At 43.9% G+C, this 21001-nt stretch overlaps 1 protein-coding gene across 6 annotated transcripts in view; it reads right to left on the reverse strand.

Moving 5' to 3' along the window:
• Positions 1–2305: 2305 nt before the first annotated feature.
• Positions 2306–21001, reverse strand: part of PPM1J (protein phosphatase, Mg2+/Mn2+ dependent 1J) — a 237970-nt gene continuing 219274 nt past the window's right edge. For 3 of the 6 annotated variants that reach the window (XM_069633332.1, XM_069633333.1, XM_069633335.1), the window contains one exon: positions 4011–4298. In XM_069633332.1, coding sequence (XP_069489433.1) covers positions 4151–4298 — 148 coding nt within the window. In that variant the 3' untranslated portion in view covers positions 4011–4150. Of the gene's footprint in view, positions 4299–21001 lie in introns of all 6 variants that reach the window. The other 3 variants (XM_069633331.1, XM_069633334.1, XM_069633336.1) reach the window with 2 other exon arrangements.

The following is a 21001-nucleotide window of genomic DNA, read 5'->3' on the forward strand; positions in this document are numbered from 1 at the left end:
AAGGTCGCTAGGCCTACCGACTCCCAGTATTTGCGGATCGCTTTCCTTAGTTGGTTTTCTGATACTAGTTAATACATATGCAGACTGTTTTGTATTTGGGATGATTTCAGTACAGAGGGAAGGAGTGAACATGGGGAAGAGAAGAACAGGTAAAAGTTGCAATATCTTTCACTTTTCTTGATCTAAAGGATCCATCCGATGAAAGGAAGTGTTTGTTTTCCATTCAATAGGAACTCGGGAGGATAGCTCATGGGCTACATAGGTTTGATCCCCTGGTCAGTGCTTAGAAACCTCTGGGTATTAAGCATATTATAAATAACCAATTAGAACTATCTTGGTGGGTAAGTTTCGGCTGGCGGAACAATGGCAGGATAAGTCAGTGTGAGAGTGTGGGAGGAGGGTATCAGGTAATATTATCCCCACCAATAATATTGCTATATATAAGGTCGTGGGTTTAAGGCCATGGGCAATATTATCAGTGGGGGTAATTTATGGGGTTATTTGGACTGTAGGATGCGGGGCTGACCCCCCGCTCCATTAAAAAAAAAGCAGGTTCCTTGGTTTAATGTCACCGCAATACTATGGCTATATTTTTGTCTGGCGATATTTTTGCGGGGATATTAACACATGGAACCGGGAGGAGGTAGGAAGGAGGGGCAGAGTTGAAGGAAGAGCTAGATTGAGGTGCGGTGAAACAGCATTTGTTGGGCAGAGGCGAGTTTGTGGTAGTGATAGTGGAGGGTTTAAAATGGGGTTAATGAAGTAGGAGGACTTAGTGGCATACAGAGTCTTAGATAGTACTGTGTGGGCGTTCTTGGAGGCGGTGAGCAGTGTATGGATCGAGATGTGCACCAGTGGTGCAGGTGCCTGCATATGTTGGTACTAAAATCACAAATCTCAGGGTTGTAGGCGAGGGCTGGAGAGAGTAGTGAGGTGTGCTGGGGGACTATGACATTCTGGATTATGTTATCATAGGACTGCAAATGCAGAAGTGCTTTGGTGGACATAACATAAGGATGGACCATGTGACCTCATCCAGGTTGCGAGTTAGGAAGTTATGCTTGAAAATGAATTTGGAAATAGAAGCGATGGGGAGGAGGAGTGAAGTGGAAATGAACTGGTTGATCTGATGGGAAAGGTTAAATAATGCAGGTCAAGAGAATAGCAATGAGTGTGAGTAGGGAGGTTGTGGAGGTAGGCCAGAGAGTTGCCAGGTAAAACAGAGTTGAACTCCATTAGGTTGAATTAAGATATTTTTAGGAGATTAAAGTCTCCCGTGAAAGCATAAGTCATTATCACAGGACACAAAATTGGATATTGTTGTACAAGTCATTATCACAGGACAAAGACTTGGATATAGTTGTATATGTCATTATCACAGGAGATAGAATTGGATATTGCCGTAATGATAATATAGCCTAAACAAGGGCCAAAAGATGGCAGACAATTCTGGCATCAGAACGTACAAATTGTGAGGTTTAATAGGAATCAAGAAGGAGTCAAGTAAAAAAAAAGGTTGAGAGGGCCAGGAGAGTGGTAGATGGGGAGTACAGTCAGAGGGTTGGATGCAAGGAGTTGAGTGGCAGTGTGTTGAAAGAAGAAGAGAATACTTCGACCGTGGGGTTAATTTTCTTGATTACATAGGTTGCTTTTAATAGTGACGGGAGGAGGGGCAGGACCATATAGGAAAAGATGGACATGAGACGTAGCACTTGAGTTGGATTACCACTGATGGAAGATTTTCTATAAAACATCGACAGCATGCCAATATGAATTGCATGGACTGAAGCTGCTATATAGATGGCAGTAAGACCCAGTGTGACTTTCAAGGATGTTGCCATGGCTAGACCCCAATTGTTGGAGGGGAGGTGGGGAAAAGACAACGTATTGGCATATGTGGTGGGAATGCCCGGAAATAAAATGCTTTTGGAAGGAAGTGCTAGGATGGATCAAATTCCTAGATGGGACCAAGAGGCAATTGGATCCGTTACTGATACTGTTCGGGATAGAGGAGGTTGACGGACAATGGCGGCACCTGCCCTACATAGTTCATTTCTCCTTTTTGGTAGCTAGGGCCTGTACAGTTATTGGGTGGAAGAGAGAACCTTAGCAGCGAGAAAAGATGTGGGCTTTGAATGGCAGAGAAATGACATGAAATAGAATGTTTTAGTGGTGTCCATGCTCCTTAGTACTGTCAAGAATCCAAATGAGCATTATAAATATGTATCAATGGCCGATACTGGATACATTAGCATCTGAGTCAACAACACTCACCATGACAGCGGACACATGCCCATTCCCAAAGTAACATTGCCATTAGATATTTCTTTATTTCAATCTGGAGGTCCTTTGTTCATAAAAGCATCAAGTCCAGATAAGCGACTCTCTCCTGTTATTGAAAATAAGTCATTCTCACAGGGCAAAGAATTGGATATTGTTGTATAAGTCATTATCACAGGACACAACATTGGATATTGTTGTATAAGTCATTATCACAGGACACAACATTGGATATTGTTGCATAAGTCATTATCACACGACACAACATTAGATATTGTTGCATAAGTCATTTTCACAAGACACAGCATTGGATATTGTCGTAATGATAATATAGCCTAAACAAGGCCATAAGATGCCAGAAAATGTTGGCATTCGAACGTACAAATTGTGAGGTTACTGTTCTTGTGTTCTATAATGTGCTTATGGTCACTATTTCGTTAAGTCCTGAATTTTGACCGCTGTTTTTGGTACTGAACAACACTAACGTTATGCAACTTGATTGATCCAATTGACAGCCGGCATTGTTCCTCTATCTGAGAAATAGAAATATAGAGTGTGTGGGGGGATGTCTATGAGGGGAGACTATTGAAGGGACACAATGACATTGTGTACAAATTTAAGTTTGGTGACATTTCATTTTACCAGTATATCAGACTGATCAAAATATGGGAAACTCACATGCAAATTGCATTTTTTGGAAGGGACAAGATGGAACATTTTGCCCAAAAACCCTGAAAAATAAACTAGTGAATATTAATTCAACAAGCCCAGCCTTAAGGAAGTCAGGCTGCAAAACCAACAAAGACATTTGTGATACAGAGAAAGGAATGCCAATAAATGCAAATAGAAGACTTAAAAAGCGTTCTACTGTTGTATGAATTGCAAACTTGTAGATTGACAACATTCAGCATTGTTGCATAATTTGGATTTTAAGTTTTATTTATTTTTTTAATTGATTTTTTTTCTCCCGTTTTCACCAGCAAATTGTTCAATATGATATACCTGAAAATAGACTTTTTCCAAAGATGAATATTTTCTGCCTGAACAGAATGTGATTCTCTTTCTGAATTTTTCCGCATGTAAAATCAAGTTCCAGATCTTAATATTGTCCACCAGTACATGCTTGCTCTCCTCCCATCCTTGTATCTTTACTTTCTTATTGATATTTTAACAGAAACGTAAGCTTAACAATGGCAATTCTTCAGGTGGGTTTATAGCGATAAGCAATACACGCAGAGATCCTTTATAGATTCTGTAAAGACAATCAACCCACCCCACACCATCTTTTAGTGCTATGTTTTATATTTCCTTACTACTATACAATCCAACGGAAACTCATATGAGCCTCGGAGCACATGAGAAACAGTCGGCCCAAGTGGCACCAGAACCTGTGATATGAAACACATTGATGCCTATTTTATTCACCAACTATGACCACCGACCAAATATTTACTTGCGTTATATGAAAAACTCCAATCAAGGATTCCTTCGAGCAGAAATCCCCTAATAGTGGAAATCGGATTTTAAACTCAAACTTCAGGGAAATACCCTAATTACGATGGGAGAGTTGCTAGTTGCAATCAAACTCATTCGCCTTTGCAGCTGAGAATGATTTGACAGCATAATCAGCAGAGTTGAGGTGCACTGCTCCCGTATACTAATACACCATTTCATCCATTCGCCTTCAGGTAGCAACCAAGCTCCAGATGTGGCCTGTAAAACCTTTCCACATACAATCTCCTCAAAAGGTCCACTGGAAGATTTGTGGTATGTGGGGACGATCCCCTGCATCTAAAACGAAGGCATTAGGCAATGTCTCTTGTTGAAGAATCATCAAGTATATGGATTGACTCGATAGTTTGAAAAAGTGTCAAGTGTAGGTCCCAGGACCACCAAGAGGAATGACAAACACAGAGATGTCATCTCCAGAACCTAATTTTTCATTGGCCAGTCTCCACCCTCGCTCTTTCAGGATGCCTCTGGACCGCAACACCAACTCGTGGGCCACCATCGTAAACCTACAGAAGGAATCAGAAGGCGACTATGAGTAACCAAAATGTGACGAGCAACGTAAAAATAAAATGAATTTGACACACATTTTCCAGCAATAACTCACAGATATAGCAGTAGAATGGCATGTGGGTAGCAATTATAAAAGTTAAATTAGGCTTGTCTTCTGTTTAGACAAAGTCCCCTGCCTCTTTCTGCCCACTCCTAAGGGGTGACCCAGGGGACCAGTTGTCTCCAGGAGACACTGGATGATTGCTCTGGGGCTGTTATGGAGGGGGACTGTCTGGTTATTTTCCCTTGGCAGCCATCTTGTTTCAAAGTACAGTTAAATGCAGGTCTAGAAGAATCCCATTCCAATTGATTGATAGAATATGAATCAGTTTTAGACAAGCACTGGTCCCAAGGGGGAGAAACAAAGTAAGCTCCATTATTCACCAACCACTTTCTCTTCCAGAAAGACTCAAGACTTATGCTGCTGTTAATTGCAACCCTTCAGCTTTGGAAAAGAAGTCAGTTTCAAAGCTGAGAGAAAAGATATATTCAGATGCTTGTAAAGATCCTCACCTTGGTACAAAACAAGCCACTTCAAAGACTGTGTGAAACATTACCCTGAGTCTCAAACACAATCACAGGCTACAATGTTGCCAGTACATGGTTATCAGGCAGCTTTCTACCCATGTTATGTTATGTTAAGGGTTCTTCTACCGCACACTCTTGCCACCTGTGTGGTTTCTTGGCGCTTTGGCAGATCTGTAAAGCAAGGAGGGACGCAGGTAAATTAGTAGGACTGAGCGGGAAAATGAGCAAGAGAGCTGTGATGTGCTGTTGGCAGTTTCAGTTTGGTTGACACCGTTCACTGAGCATAGGTGTGTTTTTTTCGGTTTGGTAGCCGCAATGTGGTGTTGGGCGAGACTATGTGTGGTTTGTTTCATTGTTGTGGTGTTCTGAAGTGCGTGTGGTTTATTGTGCTGTAGAGGAATGGTTGTGTTTAGCTCAGAGTTTGAGAGATGTATGCAGAAGGGTACGTTTTTAGGAAGGTAAGTTAGTGGGATTACCTTTCCTTAGATGGGCTAAATGCAAGATAAGGCTTGGTAAAAGAGGGGCTAAATGCAAGATATGGCTCACTAAGACAGAGGGGATAAATGCAAGATATGGCTCACTAACATGGAGGGGCAAAATGAAGGATATGGCTCGCTAACGCAGTGGAGCTAAATGCCAGATATGGCTCGCTATCACAGAGGGGCTAAATGCAAGATATGGCTTGCTAACACAGAGGGGGTAAATGCAGGACATGGATCGTTAACACAGAGAGCTAAATGCAGGACATGGTTTACTGACATAGAGGGGCTAAATGCAGGGCATGGCTCACTAGCAAAGATGGGCTAAATGCAGGCTATGGCTCACTAACACCAATGGGCTAAATGCAGGGCATGGCTCACTAACAGTGATGGGCTAAATGCAAGACACAAATCCTGCTGGTGAGTCTCTCTTGGGCTTGTAAAACTTTATTTTGACTGTTCTTTGTGCTCCCTTGGCCAGTGTGTTACCTCTCCCTCCGTGTTTCCCTTCTGCTTGGTTCCCCTCCCTTCCTCCCGCCTGCCAAAATGCCCACCTCCCTAATTGGCCATTCCATTGATCTTACTGACCCTCCCAGGGCAGCCCTCTGCCCAGCAGCCCCTGCGGCTAAGGACCCAAGGCAAAGGGCGGCTCTCACAGAGGCGGCTCCTGGCAGTGTCTGCAGGTGTCCGCAGGGGACGCCAGCTCTCAGCCGTCCACCAGGTTAGACACTCTCGCTACCCTGCATACCCCGGTCCACTTTGTTGACTTTCAAACTTGAGTGTGTTTTTCTCTTGCTCTTAAAAATTGCATTGTGAAAGTATTTAAAATTGCATTGTGAAACCTAGGCCTTTTTCCCACTATTTAGGACTCTTAAACGTAGGTGTGTTTTTCTCCTGCTCTTAAAAATTGCATTGTGAAAGTATTAAAAAAGAGCAATGTCAGTCATCTTGTCCAACTGTCAACTTGTCTCGTCTCCCTCTATCTCGTCTGCTTGCACCCTACCCTGTGCCCTTCTTTAGTGTTCTCCCCCCTTCTCCCTTCCTCTTCCCTCCTCTCCCTACCTACTCTATGGTGTTCTCTGTCTCTCCTATCTCTATAACTGCTTCTAAAATGGACATCCTGGTACCCACCCAGGCCTGCCTATCACTGACACCTATATTAGAGCCTCCTCCAGGCAAACTTTCACTGACATCCTCTTTGTCGTTCCCTCACCAGACCTATGGACTCTACATATGGTCTCTGTGCTCTCTCTCTCTTTTCTTCCTCTCCAATTAATGGTGGCACCCGGTGGGAGGCCCTCCTGCCCTACTTCCACTCCTCTAAGGTCATCATTAATGTTTATGTGAATGGTACAGTCTTGATCCAAGGCCCTCAGGCCAACCTTCCCCTCTTTGATAGACGCTTCCCACACCTCATCACACCTCCCACACCTCATTACACCTTCTCCTGCTGTCCCCTCTCCCCCCTCCATGGCCTCCTCGCCTCCCCATGCTGCTCCCTCCTTGGCTACCTTGCACTCTCCTCCTTCCTCTTCTGCCCCCCCTTAGGCTTCAAATACACCACCGACGGGTGTACCTCTGATTTGTACCCCTCAACGGAAGTCTTTCAAGGATGGCAACCTTCTCCATATAGCCACTCTATACTCTTGCTCAGTTGTCAAACTCTCCTCCGACATCTGCTGTATTCTGGAGGAACTTGACCTCGATGTCCTCGGTCTCACAGAGACATGGCTCACGGCCAGCTCTATCACAAGCTTTAACAATCTCCTCCCTGATGGCTACAAGATCCTCTCAGCTCCCAGGTCCAACCGTTCCGGAGGGGGTGTAGCCCTGATCTTCCCCGGGTGGATTCCTGCCTCTGTCATTCCTACGCAGGCCTTTTCCTCTTTCCAAAGCCTCGTATGCAGGCTCTCTCTCTCTCCTAGACATTCCCTTACTGTGGCTAGCATCTATCGGCCACTTGGTCAGATCTCCTCCTTACTCTCTGAGTGGGTGGACCGCTCCTCTTCCCTCCTGGTCTCGACCACTATACTCCTCCTTCTTGGAGATTTCGACATCCATCTGGATGCTCCCTGTCCCTCCTCTGAACTCTTTTGTGACATCTGCGACTCTCTCTCATCTCTATTCCCCCCTCTGACCAAACTCACTCAGCTATTCTCCCCTCTGACCAAACTCACTCAGCAGGGCACACTCTGGATGCTCTGATCTCCTCCGACCTTTCCCTTTCCATCCCTCTCACCACTACTCTCTCCTGGAGTGATCACTTTCTCCTTTCCACCCAGCTCACCCTCTTTACCCCTCAGGCCAAGCCAACTTCAGCACTGCCACCCACCTTCTCGGTCATCCGACCTATGAAGCGTGTGTCAGTTGAGGCTTTCGCCACCACCTTCTCACCCCCACCAACCCCTTTGACTGATTCACACCCTGACACTGCACTTTCCATGCTCCACTCTACTATTTCTGGTACTTTTGATGTTCATGCCCATGTCATGAGGATCCTCTGAAGCCCACAGCGAAGTGGAACTCCTGCTACGACTCTGACCTTGTCACCCTCAAACGCAAGTGCAGGGTGGCTTAGAGGAAATGCCATGGTTCTGGTACATCTTCTGACAAACTGGCCTACCGCCTGCTCCACAGGCATTACTGGCTCTCTGTCCTCTCCAAGAAGAGAGCTCACATCCAAGCCTGTGTCTCTGCAGCATCTAACAACTTGGCTGAACTCTTTAAAATCTGCAAGGAACTGGCCAATCCTGCTGTAGTCTCTACTTCTCCTGTCCCTTCCCAGGACCTCTGCATGGCCCTGGGTTCTCACTTCATCTCTAAAACTCAGGACATCCTGTCCTCTCTCTCCTCCTCTACCCTTCCTCCTTCTACTCCCTGGTTGTCCTGTGGTCCTTCTTCGGCCACCTTTCCCCCTTTTCTCCCCAGATCAGGTTTCTGGACAAGTCTGATCTATGAAAGTCTTGTCAAAATAGGTCCATCCCTGTTCCTCCAAAACCATCAATGACCACATTGGCTCCCTGGCTCCTGCTCTGGCTGACTTCTGCAACCACTCCTTCACAAATCGTGTCTTCCCATCCCCCGAAGCACTCCCACCTGCACCCTCTTCTTAAGAAATCCTCGGCCATCCTGTCCTGCCCAGCTAACTATCGCCCAATCTTCATCACTTCTTTCCTGGGCAAACTCCTGGAAAAACTTTCCATCTTCCAGCTCAATCTTCACACTGAATCTGTTGGTTGTCTCCATGATCATTAGTCTGGCTTCAGAGCTGCCAGAAGCACGGAAACTGCTCTCCTGAACATCCGTGAGTACCTGCTCTCCAACCTTGATTAAAAAAAACCCTGTGTCCTCATCTTACTTGATCTCTCTTCTGCCTTTGGCATGGTCAAACATGCTATCCTGCTCAACCGTAGCCATGATAACCTGGGTATCACCGGTCAGGACCTGGGGTGGCTGACCTCTTTCCTCTCTGATCAGCCCTCCCAGGTTCAACTTGGGTCCTTCCTCTCCTCTATCTCTATCTCTACCTGTGGCGTTCCCCAGAGGTCTAATCTCTCTCCCTGGCTGTTCAACCAATACCTGGCACTACTTGCCCACCGCATTACCGTGCTCTGTCCCAACTTCCAGTGCTATGCGGACGACACTCAGCTCATTTTCAGGCTACCTTCAGCCACCTCTTCTCCCTCATCTCTGACTCTCTGTCACCATCCAGGAGTGGAGTGCCGCCAATGATCTCTGCCTTAATGACAGTAAGACTGAGATTCTCCTCATCGGCACACCCGCTCCCTCCTTTCCTGCCACTCTCTGGCTGGCCTCTCTTGGCCCCGTTCCTGCTCCCACCTGTGAGGCTAAAAACCTCGGGGTCATCTTCGACTCCATGCTCTCCTTCTCTCCTCATATCTATGATGTCTCTAAGAAGTCACACTACCAGCTGCACCTCCTCAAAGGTATTCTTCTGTTCCTCTCCTTCCCCCAGAAGCTCATTGTCTCTAGAGCTCTGGTTATCTCTAGGCTGGACTATTGCAACAACCTCTTTCTAAATCTGCCTGCTTCTACTCTCTGCCCTCTGCAACTCATCCAGAACAGCCAAGCAAGTGCAAGGAACTGTAAATTGTAAGGGAATAAGCATTGACAAGAGTCAAGGAAACGTACAAATGTTGAACAAGCACAAGGTGGTGAAACCAGCCACACTATGGAGTCAGGAAAGTGTGACACATCTCACTGAAGCACAAATGTATATAACAAGGAAACCAGCATTGGCACACGCCCAAAGAAACCTAACAGGTATAACAAGCGCAAGGTGTTTGAACAAGCCACAATACATTGTCAGAGGACTGTGACCAGTGGCGTCGCTGGAAGGGTCTGGGGGGCCGGGGCCTCCCTGTGAAACCCTGTGCCCCCCTTGTGCCCCCTACCTAAGAGGAGCAGTGACCATGTTCTCCTCCTACTTTTGTCTGTGCCCCCCTACCTTTGTCTTTGGCCCCCTCTGTGCCCCTCCTAAATTTGATTCCTGGTGAAGCCACTGACTGAGACACATCTCACTGCTGAGGAGAAGCAGTGGACCGGAACCCAAGGAGAACAGTCAAGGAAGGGTACGGGTTGCATGACCTGTGATGGGTGGACCATGTGGTCCAACAACTGTGCATGTATCCCTGAATTGGACTGGTGAAGGTGGTAATTACAGTTCCTGCAAATTGCGGTACCGTAATTACCTCTGAAGTCCCTTTGTGGGTCCCTACTTTAACGGCTGGTCCATACCAGCCGTTAAGGTCGGTTCCCGCAAAGGGACCTCATAATTAGGAGCTAAGGGGTTAACAGCGCCGCAGCCTTTTACAGCGCCGTTAACCCCTTAGCGCCAGGGTCGTACTGACCCCCAATATCTTTTAATAGGTAAACAACAATCACCAATGGGGTGACAGAATACTGAATGATATCTTTAATACACTATGAATAAAGTAATGAGCAAAAAAACAAATGCAGCACAGAAAAGCATACTGTTGTGTTGGTTTATAACAGATGGCACTATGGTTAGAGTTTCCCCCTGCAACACCCCTCAACCCCCAATAGGCAATGTAAAGAGATGGGAGGAGAGATCAGGTATTCAGCAATAGCACAAATCAAACAGAATATCAGTCCCACCTTCCCCCTTCAGACACAAGAGAAAAACGGAATTGACTTTTCAGCTGTCAGATGGCTTTAAAATTGTCTTTGGAATTGACTGAGCAAAAATACCAAATGTGGTCAAAAATACTTAAATTGTTTCACATTCCTATGGGAGCCGCTTTGAACAGTTGCAAACAAGCACAATCAATAATTTAGTCAGAAGACACCATTTGAAATCTTAAAGTCCAAGGTGGGAAACACATTAAAGCTATTTCACACGTGTAAAATGTCTCAGAAGATAAAATCGCGGCAAACTTTTCCTTATTCGATATTCGCTACAATGCGAGAATCACACTGTTTCACAATGCGGTATTGGGTTCTATGGATAGCTACGGATGTTAGGTACAAGGAGGAGTTGAAATTACGTTTTTATCATAAAAACTGAGGGAGTTCTAGAGGTTTTAGTAAAGGTCATTTTATAAAATAGGCGCGAGAATGGGAAACAGAAATTAGGGTTTAGAAATGACAGGTAGGTTTTCTTATGCTATATTAAGGACTACAAAAAGGAGAATGCCACACAGGAAGGTCATTCACGGACGATCATAACAATTCATGTGTGATACTCTCGTTTCCATTTGGTTTGGGAATTACTTTTAATAATCAATCAAAAAGAAGTTAGGGTTTAGGAACACAGATGAGAGAAGAGTCAGCGCAAAGATAATTCTAGCAATACGATGGTTCTGACTTAAAGATGGGATGGGATGGGATGAGATTGGGATAAGACAATGCAAAATATACTATGGGTCACAGTTCTTCCTATTAATACTCACAGTATAAGTTATTAAATTGGACCGTCAGTTCTGGTCAGGGATTGGATCTGGTCTACGAAAGAACAGCACATCAGGCCCAGGATCGGGTCAGCTAGGCCGGTCACCGGATTTGCACAGGATCAGCCCTCCTAGTCTGTGGATATTTCAATCAACTGGATAGCGAGTTCCTCGGGCAGGCCTAGTGGTGGCAAGCCAGAAAATTTCAGGATACTGGTTCAAAAAGCCTTCTCACACCACAGCGCTCAGCTGGGTTGCAAGAAGAAGTTTGAAGATTTAGGCCTTGCAGAAAGTCAATAGTTCCCTACTGCTTGCAAGAGTCTTTGCATCTGGATCGGTAGGATGTGAAGCTGGATGTAGAATGCTGGATCAGAGTGCTTCGTCGGAATCAGGAAAGTGAGTGGATCTGTGAGTCCCTGTGTGTCGTCAGCTGTCTCTATTTATGCTTTAAAATGACATCACAAAGTGGGTGCATGGGCCGGCTTAGCTAGGCTTGCCCCTGTGAGCTGGGATTGGATCAAAAATTAATCTCCGCCTTGCATTTGAGGGATTGGATCAAGGCCGGATGATGCCACATTTTATGGTTTTACAGTTCTCAGAGACCTCCCTTTAGCTACTGGTCTCAAAATCAGATTTTATACTAAATACACATTTCTACATTGGTCACTTTTACACAAATCACACACAAAGATGCCATATTTTATGTAGTAGCTGTTCATCAAAATCTCGCAGCTGTCGGATCTTGTTTCAACTTTCTACAGAATTTTGTTCTTTTTGCTATGAACATAATTCCCAAACTTTATGCAAATTTCCACAAATGTGTGTGTTTAACATAGGGATGTGCGTGTACATTTTCACAATTCTAATATTAATACATTTTGCATAAAAAAACATATATTGCCATACCTGTCCAGAACATGTTACCCAGTTCGGCCACCTCTTAAAACGTGCAGCCAAAAATTAGATTCACAACTGTGTCCTTGTTATATGTTTCACCCTTTTGGATGACAAGTTATGAATCTTTAAAAATTGTTCTTTGTTTATGGTTAACAGCAATGGTCCGCACATTTGTGTCTCCCTGCAGTCCAGGAACAGGCCCATCCCTTGTGAGTCTCTTCCAGGAGAGTTTACGACCACATTCACACCTCTGTTTCCTGGGCTGATGGGCCTGCTATTGTTCATTCTCTTTCTGTAGACAAAAGTCTGAGTTACCCCACAATTATCATCTCCCTGTGAGTTTCTGCTGAGAGGAAGGCCCTCCTCTTGGGAGAAACCTGTTTGTCCACTTCCAAAGGGCTGCAGCTCAGCCAAGCTAATTTATTCTAAATTAAAATCCAGGAAAAACACATTTGTTACATCAAACATAAATACATTACTTTCTTAGCGTTAACTCTGTGGGATAAAAGCAACTGAGATCTGTATTCTTTTTAGCCACAATCCTTTTTATGTTTGCTAATCCGGCAGATTTTTAGTTTAGATCACTTTAAAGTTTCATCAGTAACTCATCTGGCAGCTGTCATTCAGGTGGCCCAGGGTACTGCACCCAGATTCTGCCAGAGGCTGTCAGTTTACGGACAATCCAGTTTGTCTGATGAATGCTTTGCTCTTCACATTAGGACTTTGTATGTTCGCAATGCTTCCTTAGATTACATGAATTTTAGCGCCAAGCAAGATTTTAAACATTGAGAAGTGTTGTGTTATAGGCATTTTGGAGTTTTTAGCAACAAAGCAAATGCCATTTGTAGGCACATTTTGGGAGCTTCACTTGCAAAGTGTTGTTTCTCTATCTGCACTCTGTTTGCTGGCCAAGGAGCCGACTGGCACATTTTCTGCAGGGTGTGCTTTATTCCACCACACATGCACCATGGGTGGCTGGCTGTGCATCCATCTTTTTGTGTGCTTGAGAACGCGGTTTTTGTAGGTTTTTTGGTGTGCACAAGGGTTTTGCCACCATTGTTGCAGTTCCTTGCACCATACTATCAGAGTGATGCCGCATAGCATAGTGGAGTGGGTCAATACATCCCACACAACACTCTTGTAGGGTGTGCCTAGAAGTCCCACAGTATCATAGGGTTGGTATGTGTTCCCATGATTAGTTGCTGACCTGTGCAACCTGTATTGAGGTGCATAGTTTTAATAATATTGACACTCTGAGTCCAGCAAGTTTAATAAGAGCCTGGAGCTTGACATGTAATGGAAGCAGTGACTCTGTGCTCAACTCGAATCAGCAGCACCTATGCTGCTATGGCTTTGGAGACCAAGCACATGAAATTCATATATCGGGGTACATTATGGCTGGAGGCATTTGGAAGATGTCCCCTTACAAAATATAAAATTGTCCAATTTGATTCTGGATATATTTAGCTTAGTTGCAGTTTTCAAATGATTAACTCACTGGACATGGAGTATCAGGTATGTTGAGTAATTGATGAATGGATATGACAGTTTCAGCAGCACCCATAATGTCTGGTCCATGCATAAACTTAAGTAAGTGCTTCCCTCAACCCAGAGGGACATATGTTTTTTCCAAGAAGCATCATTGCTAAATTCAGGAATGTATTTATTTATTTTAGCATTTATTTACAGCACACATAACCCATAGGTATCTAGGCACTAGTTTCATTGTGGAAGTGCAACATAACGCGCTTGTTTTATTTTTCCAAGCCGCGTCCGATATTCGAACCTGTGTTTGCTCAGCGTGGTCTTGCTTCCAAGACCCATGTGTTGCCACAGAGCTATCCTCTCGCCCATCTTAGAATATAGACATAAGGGGGCCAGTTCTACCACTGAGCCTATTATAATAGAGCTTTCTTGCTTTCAGTTGAATCCAATAAACCCCAGAAAAACACCACCAGGAGAAAAAGTCCCTCCTCGGTTGAAACCGAAAAACACTATTTCCCACTCGCAGTGGTGCCTTAGTGTGAGCAAGGATGGGAGGAAGTATCGGGAGGAAGTGGTAGCTGGAGAGGGCGTTGGCATATAATAGATGCCCCCTCGCAGTATGCCTGTGTGTCATGCCACGGGACACGAGACAGGTTCCAAGAATTCCACGATTCGCCAAGAGTCTTGCTAAACCTAATGTAGTACGGAAATACGGCAAAAGACTCTGGCGTTTCCGACCCGATTCATACAGAAGGGCTTGGAAGTTACCTTGGGAATGGTGGAAGCCGTTGTCAAGAGGAGGGAGTCGGCGTTCAGGAAGCAAACACTAGTCACATGACTTGCTCTTCTTAAGCTCCGCCCTGTTCTAAGTTCAGTGCTTCTGATTGAGCCTTTTTGGTTACTGCTTCATTCTGTGCTCTTTTTGTGATTTCTGCTAACGTTTTTTGGACCTGCATTTGGATTTCCCTAGTCTGTCTTGGTACCTGGAACTTCTGGTTTTTCGACTTACGGCACTCGTCCCTGGACTCTCTACTTGCCTGCTCCTTGGCTCTGTCGCCGCCCGCTTGTGTTTTTGATTCGGACTGGTATTTGGCTCGCTGTTCTTGATCCCTTGTTTTTTTTTACGCCTATACAGATTTCAGGTTGTCCTCCTTTGAGTTCCTTTCTTGTGTACTCATTTTGTTACTTCCACGTAATTTTGTACCGATAACTTACTCAACTCTCGCTTCCTTGCGAGATAGGATTGTTCAGCCTCAGCTGCACCGCGGGATAGTATCAGCCTCCGCTGCATCGTGGGAATAGGAGTTCTCAGCCTCAGCTGCACCGCGGGATCCTGCCAGCCTCCGCTGCTACGTGGGAGTGTTGTGTTTTCCATCCTGGCCACCCCGTAGGCTTCGTTGAAGACCCAGACCCGGACTCAGCCTCAGCTGCACCGTGGGAGAGATCTAGTGGAACTATTGCGGTACGGTAACTTGTGCTTCATTTCTGTTTACTTTTGGGTTCAGGGAAGTGGGTCACTCCAAACCATACGGGTTAGATAGGAACTCTTCTCTCACGTTTGGCTATCCAAGGGATATTATTTCCTCCTCATACTGTTTATCTAACATAGCGATTAGGCTATTATTTGTATCATCGATCCCTCAGTCTACTCTGTTCTCACGCAGTGGTTTCTGTTACAGGAGATTCCACGACTAGTGACTAGAGTCCTTGTCCTAATAGTTCTGGGTCTTGCCACTAACCTCACAGGTTAGTGTAATAGATATCTTGCTCGAATTTTGTTATAAGAATTCAGGTTATTAATTACTGTATCTTTCTTCACAGCCACGAGGTCTCCAAGGATTCCAGTCTTTCGATTAATCAATCTTTCTGTATGTTCCTTTATACATTCAGAGAGGTATATTGATAGAAAGAATTCTTCCTCTACACTACGGGGTCAAGTTTGTGAGGAAGGATTCTGACACTGTGTGCTTTCTCCCATTGCTTCCTCTCTTCTGAACTCATTCATATACATTGCACAACCCTAGCTATCCACAATTGTAAGACTCTCTTGAAACCATATGATGCAGCGATACGTAACGAGAAGAAATTGCATTGTGCTGCTATGCATCAGATTCTAAGTTCTAAACTTCTTTCATGCATGGAGAAGCATTATCAGGTTAAAATTCTATAAAAACTGGCTACATAGGTACATACAAAATGTAAATAATGCCAATTGGAGACTGATATTTAATGTTCTAAAGTCTAAAAATGGAAAGAAATTGTGGCATATTTACCGCACCTTTTTAGCGGATGATGAAGCCAAGGAGATTGAATCAATTAATATGGAACCTTGGGGCAAACATATTGGTAGCTTACATTATGATGACACTGTTTCCGGTCAACCCGGTACTTGCATATCTACGCTCCTTCAAATGCTTCCTTAGACTGTGAAGTAGAGGACGTATTTTGTATAATTGGCAAGTTAAAGGCATCTCTCGCCCTCGGCTGGACGGTGTTGCTATCATCTTGATTAAGAGAAACCCTGGTTTTTGGGCAGAGCCATTACATAGCTTATTTATGATGATTATACGGCAAGGCGTAATTCCTCTCAGGTGGCGTAAATCCATCCTGATACCTGTTTTTAAAAAAAGTTCCTAGATCTGGCCCCTGCAGTTATCGCCTACTGGCAATGATTCACTCAGGTTGTAAGATCTTCTCGTCAATTTTGCTGACTCAGTTAAATAAGTGGGCTGAAACATCTAAATTAATAAAATTCAACTAACAGGTTTCAGGAAAGGGTGCAGCATGACTCATAATATTTGGACCTTACAGTATTTGATTGCTGATGCGCATCACAATGACAGAAATTTATATTTATGTTACATCGACTATGCTGCTGCTTTCAATTGTGTATCGCGTAATAAATTATGAGAAAAATTGGCCAGAGAGGGGTATCGATCATCCACTATTTCCTTTCATGAAACGCATGTATACAGATGCTTAGGAGTCTGTAAGATTGGAACAGCAAGTTGTACTTTCCAGGTCCTTCAAAACTAACTGTGGCTTGAAGAAGGGGTGTGTCCTAGCACCCCTGCTATTTAACGTATGTGTATTGGACATGGAAGATGTTCTTAACTCGTGCCATACTTTCCCCTAAATAATTGGTTCTAAACCCATCTCGGACTTCGTACGCCAATGATACGGTGTTGCTCGATCATACCCCTATATGCTTACAACGGTCCCTGAAAGCGGTTTACAATTTTGCCACTGCTAATAGGTTGAAAATAAATCTCAAGAAAACTAATATTATGATAATGAGCAAAAGGCATCACAGGAATAACTATGTTTGGAAACTGGGAGGAAAAGTCATAGAGCTAATGGACACGTAGGTATATTTGAGCATGCCTATAAATAATTATCCTGCAATCTTATAATATGGGATTACCCTCCCCCAAAGACCATTAAGAAATAAATAATCAAGAACATCATGGCCAGAAAAGGGGGCAACTTCATTGAGGGAGTATTAGAGACTTATACAATTTGTGTCATTACTGGGATACTATACGGCCTAGAGGTCTTGTGTGAGCACCATGCAGCATGACTTGAGGTTGTTGAAGGTAAGCTCGTTTGTTTACTCCTGGGACTGCTGGTGGGGTTCCCGGTGGAAGCTCTGAGGTGTGAACTTGGTCTTACCTCTTTAATGGAACTTTGGAGAATTGCCCGAGTAAACTGTATGTGAGAATGCTTGGGTCATAAGGAAAAGTGGATTCCCTTTTGGGACTAATCGTAGATAACACCTACACTAACACCCACAATTAGGCATTTTGTGATTTGAAGAACACTTACATGGTGCACCCTTAGGCTATAAATATTGATCTCCTAGTAGAGGGATCTTGTCTTGAAAACTAAAGGCTGGGACTGAACTGGATGGACCCCAGCCGGCCCAAACAGCCCTTTAAGATGAGCAGCAGCACCCTTGAGATGGATGGGGATGCAGATTCGTACTCTTGCATCAAATAATAATGACAACTCAATAGTTTAGCAAAGGGAGTCCGTTTAATGACAAGTTAAAAAAACGGGAAGTTCAATGAACATCAGCTAGATCTTCCTTCTCGCTTAAACTCTGATTCATTTCAGAAAAACTACAACATTTATACCAAAAACTCGTTATCATTGACTTGTAATCTTTAAAAACCTAACATTCAAATTGATTGATTATAGCAAGGTAACTTTAATATAGGTACTATATCTGTATATGGTAACGGGGAGAGGGGATTGGATAATAATGTTAGATGGGGCAACTAAGCCCTTCCTTTGAACTGGCTACTGTAAACATCACTAAAAGCACGACGTCCTATTGGCTCTACTCTTTATAGGACTCTAGATTACATGGTCCACTATGATTGGGTTGGCATGGATCCCACACATTATTTTCCAATTGCGCTTAGCAGCATGCAGTATAATTCGCGAGGTGCAGGGAGTAAGCCTGCACCCCAGCTTTCCTTCAATTTATGTTACAACCATACATCACCTCAGTGGCCGTGTCTCAATTACTGCTTTGTAGTTTGGCCCTGAGACTGCCTCTTGGTCTGAGAAAGTTTAAGGAGGATGGGTACGACAAGGCTCCATGTGTACGTGTGAAAGTCTCATCCCTTTCTGCAGCCTTGCCACGTGACTAGGACACCGTGAAATCGGCCTCTACTTGATGCAGTTTTGTGTATTTGATTTAGTTCTGTCAGTCGTATACCATCTGTGGCTTATCTCGACCGTGCTGAACAGGAGACTCTGTTATTCTTCTCTTTAACTGTAGGCATTGCTGGCCTGTTCCAGCATGATATGACTTTGGCCACTTGCAGGGTTATCTTCAGCAGGGTTTCTCTCCATCTTTTCTTCTTCTTGATTTGTGGCTGCGGCCCTCACCTCTTGAGGCCTTTAGAACCCTCTATTCAATTCTGCTCATTTGCGCAGTGGATTTTCGCTCATCTATAAAGTGCTTTTGAGGTAGATATATGTATAGTTGGTGCCTGCCGTAATCTATTCTTCTACTAAGCATAAGCAAGCTCCATGATTTCTTTGCTTCTTGCAGTTTCTTGCGTATGTACATGTTTTAACTGACTTAGGGCCTCATTACGACCCAGGCGTTAAGGGTTAACGCCGTCGTTAACCCTTAACGCCTATTCTGATTTTAACGGCTGCTCTTAGCAGCCGTTAAAATCCATGGCGCTAACCTGCCATGATGCTAATTACGCCACCGTAATTTACGGTGGCGTAATTAGCGCCTTCCCCACTCCCATTATGCCCTATGGGGCAAAAATGGGAATGGGGAAGGGAAAATGGGAAATGGGGATTTACCGCCCCACTCACCTTGGAATGGGGCGGTAAATCCGCCATCCACCATGGTGTAAACGTGGTTTACACCATGGTGGTAAAGTTGGCGCAATTAGCGCCTGGGTCGTAATGACCCCCTTAATGTCTTCATCGTGCATATGGCCTACGTGTCGCCATCTTGAAATCAACTGTTTCACCTTAGGCTCGAGATGTCACTTATCCATGGTCTTTCATCTCTTTATCAGCATTCTTAGGTCATTATTTTATTTTTTTTAAACGTATTTTATTAGCATTTAAATATATTTAACATTTAACAAAAAATGATGTGTTAAACAAACAAACAAAACAGTCTTCATTAGGAGTTGTGGTATCTTCAGTGTCTATAGAAGGGCAGAGGTAGGTGAATTTGTGAGTTCGGGTGCCGAGGTTGGGGCAAGTCGGGCGTCTTTGGAAGTTTAGGTGAACCTCTTCCTGGCATTATGTTGCATCTGGGGTTCCCTTCAGGGGGGTTTGTGGTCTGCAGTAAAGGGCACATCTCTTAGGAGGGCCTTCCACGATTCGAGGGTGTTGTTTGCTTCGTCTGTTCCATACTTGGCCCCTTCCTGCCATGCTCTGGTCTCTGCCTCGGACCACCTCTCTAGTTCCTTAATCCAACGTTCATATCTCGGGCCCCCTGGGGACTTCCAGGCCATCGCTATAGTTCTTTTCGCAAGGATGCAGGATAGGTCCATCGGTTTCACTATTCCTAGGTCATTATATTCTATATGTGTGTTAGTTCAATTTCTCATGACATCATCAGTCATCTTCTTTTAATATCTTCTTGGTTTCTTCGGGTATTCTGTTCTGACAAACGTCCTTTTGTAGTGTCTGTAGATATGGATTTCTCAGTGGGTACCTTACTGTCCAGGTTTGCTTAGGTGTCAGTACTTCAATAGGTGCTGTTATTCCGATGGTTCTCTGCTGGTTTAACTGTTCTCCATACCTCACATATTTTGGTGTGAACATTCCTGGCACTTCGAAGGGGGTGGCTGGAGTGCAGATGATGCTTGGCACTTCCTCTTCAAGATTGTTCACAAAATGTGTCTAAAGTATTGCAGAAAAAGAGATATACACAACATATCGGGCATAGCTTTACTCCTGCTAAGCCATGTAGCTTTTTAACTAAGCTTTGTGATACACATCTTAGACGATATATATTATAGCTTAGGCTTAACCTTTTCCCGGTATTAGAATACAGAGGTGCATGGCTAGACATTCCTTGCAAAGCCAGATTGTGTAGATTGTGTATGGCTGATGTAGAAACAGTGCACCTTATACTTACGGATCGTCTACACCTTACTGAGCAGTATTGCAAAGGGTATGTGAGAATGGCCAGCTCTCTGCATAGCATCAACACTGACCAATTTAGGCCCACAACCTATTCTGCAGAATCTCTGTTCATCATAGATGCTTCTTACCATATCTGGAAGGTGGCCCTATTATCTCTTAAATGTGTCCAATTAAGTACTTGTAAATTGTATTTGAATGTTGCAGCATATAGTTTTAATATGATTATGCAGATATGCATATTGTATTTCATTTTGCTTGACATGTATTTGTTTTTTTCTTTAACTTGCTAATTACTTCTTGTATAATGTTTGTAAACTAAGTGTAAAAGGTTTATTACTAATTAAAAAATAATTAAAAAACACTGTACATTCTATGTTACTTGGATTTCTTTTTTTTTTCTTAAACTATTTGGCAGTCATCAGGGGTTATGTTGAGGAATTGTAGACACATTTGACCCATTTTTGTTGCTGTCGATTCACGTCTCAAAGTTGGCAAACATGCCTCAAAACAGCCCTTGACCACTGACAAATATTTGTATTTACCGAAAAAGGTTTAACATAGAGTTTTCATTTTCTCTATTTGTGCCCTCAGACCCTCTTTTTCCAATCCCTTGAATGTAGGGTTTAAATAAGACATGCACATGCACCAACAGATAAGGAAAACCAAGTTGCAATTATCCTCTTTTTGCTTAACATATTTCTACAA

Source organism: Ambystoma mexicanum, chromosome 13, assembly GCF_040938575.1.
Source record: "Ambystoma mexicanum isolate Mex_15411 chromosome 13, UKY_AmexF1_1, whole genome shotgun sequence".
Classification (NCBI taxonomy): domain Eukaryota; kingdom Metazoa; phylum Chordata; class Amphibia; order Caudata; family Ambystomatidae; genus Ambystoma; species Ambystoma mexicanum.